Source organism: Penaeus monodon, chromosome 24, assembly GCF_015228065.2.
Source record: "Penaeus monodon isolate SGIC_2016 chromosome 24, NSTDA_Pmon_1, whole genome shotgun sequence".
NCBI classification, from domain to species: Eukaryota; Metazoa; Arthropoda; class Malacostraca; order Decapoda; family Penaeidae; genus Penaeus; species Penaeus monodon.
In genome coordinates, this window is record NC_051409.1 from 29,019,181 (window position 1) to 29,019,453 (window position 273).

Below are 273 nucleotides of genomic sequence, written 5' to 3' on the forward strand. Positions count from 1 at the left end.
AGTCCAAAACAGGTGTTCGCCATCTCCCTATCACGCGGCCTGCGAACACCTGCCTTTAGCCTCCTGTTTCTCTCGCTCGCTCGCTCGTCCACAGGTGTTCGCACTACAATAGCCCCAGTGTACGGTGTGCCGGCTTCATAGACTTCTGTTGTGTTCTGCGGAAGGACTTGCGTTGCTTTTTTTTCCCCCATCTGGCTTTGTTAAATTTTTTTGCGAAAATGTCCGGTCAGGTAAGATTTTTTTTTTCATTTTATTTAGAAGTGTCTTTTTATC

At 46.5% G+C, this 273-nt stretch overlaps 1 protein-coding gene across 1 annotated transcript in view; it reads left to right on the forward strand.

Annotated features, from left to right (window-relative positions):
- Positions 1-99: 99 nt before the first annotated feature.
- LOC119588708 (transformer-2 protein homolog alpha-like) overlaps positions 100-273 on the forward strand; it is a gene marked incomplete in the record, with an annotated part of 51,250 nt that continues 51,076 nt past the window's right edge. Inside the window, 1 exon segment of the mRNA XM_037937345.1 lies at positions 100-230. Coding sequence (XP_037793273.1) covers positions 219-230 — 12 coding nt within the window.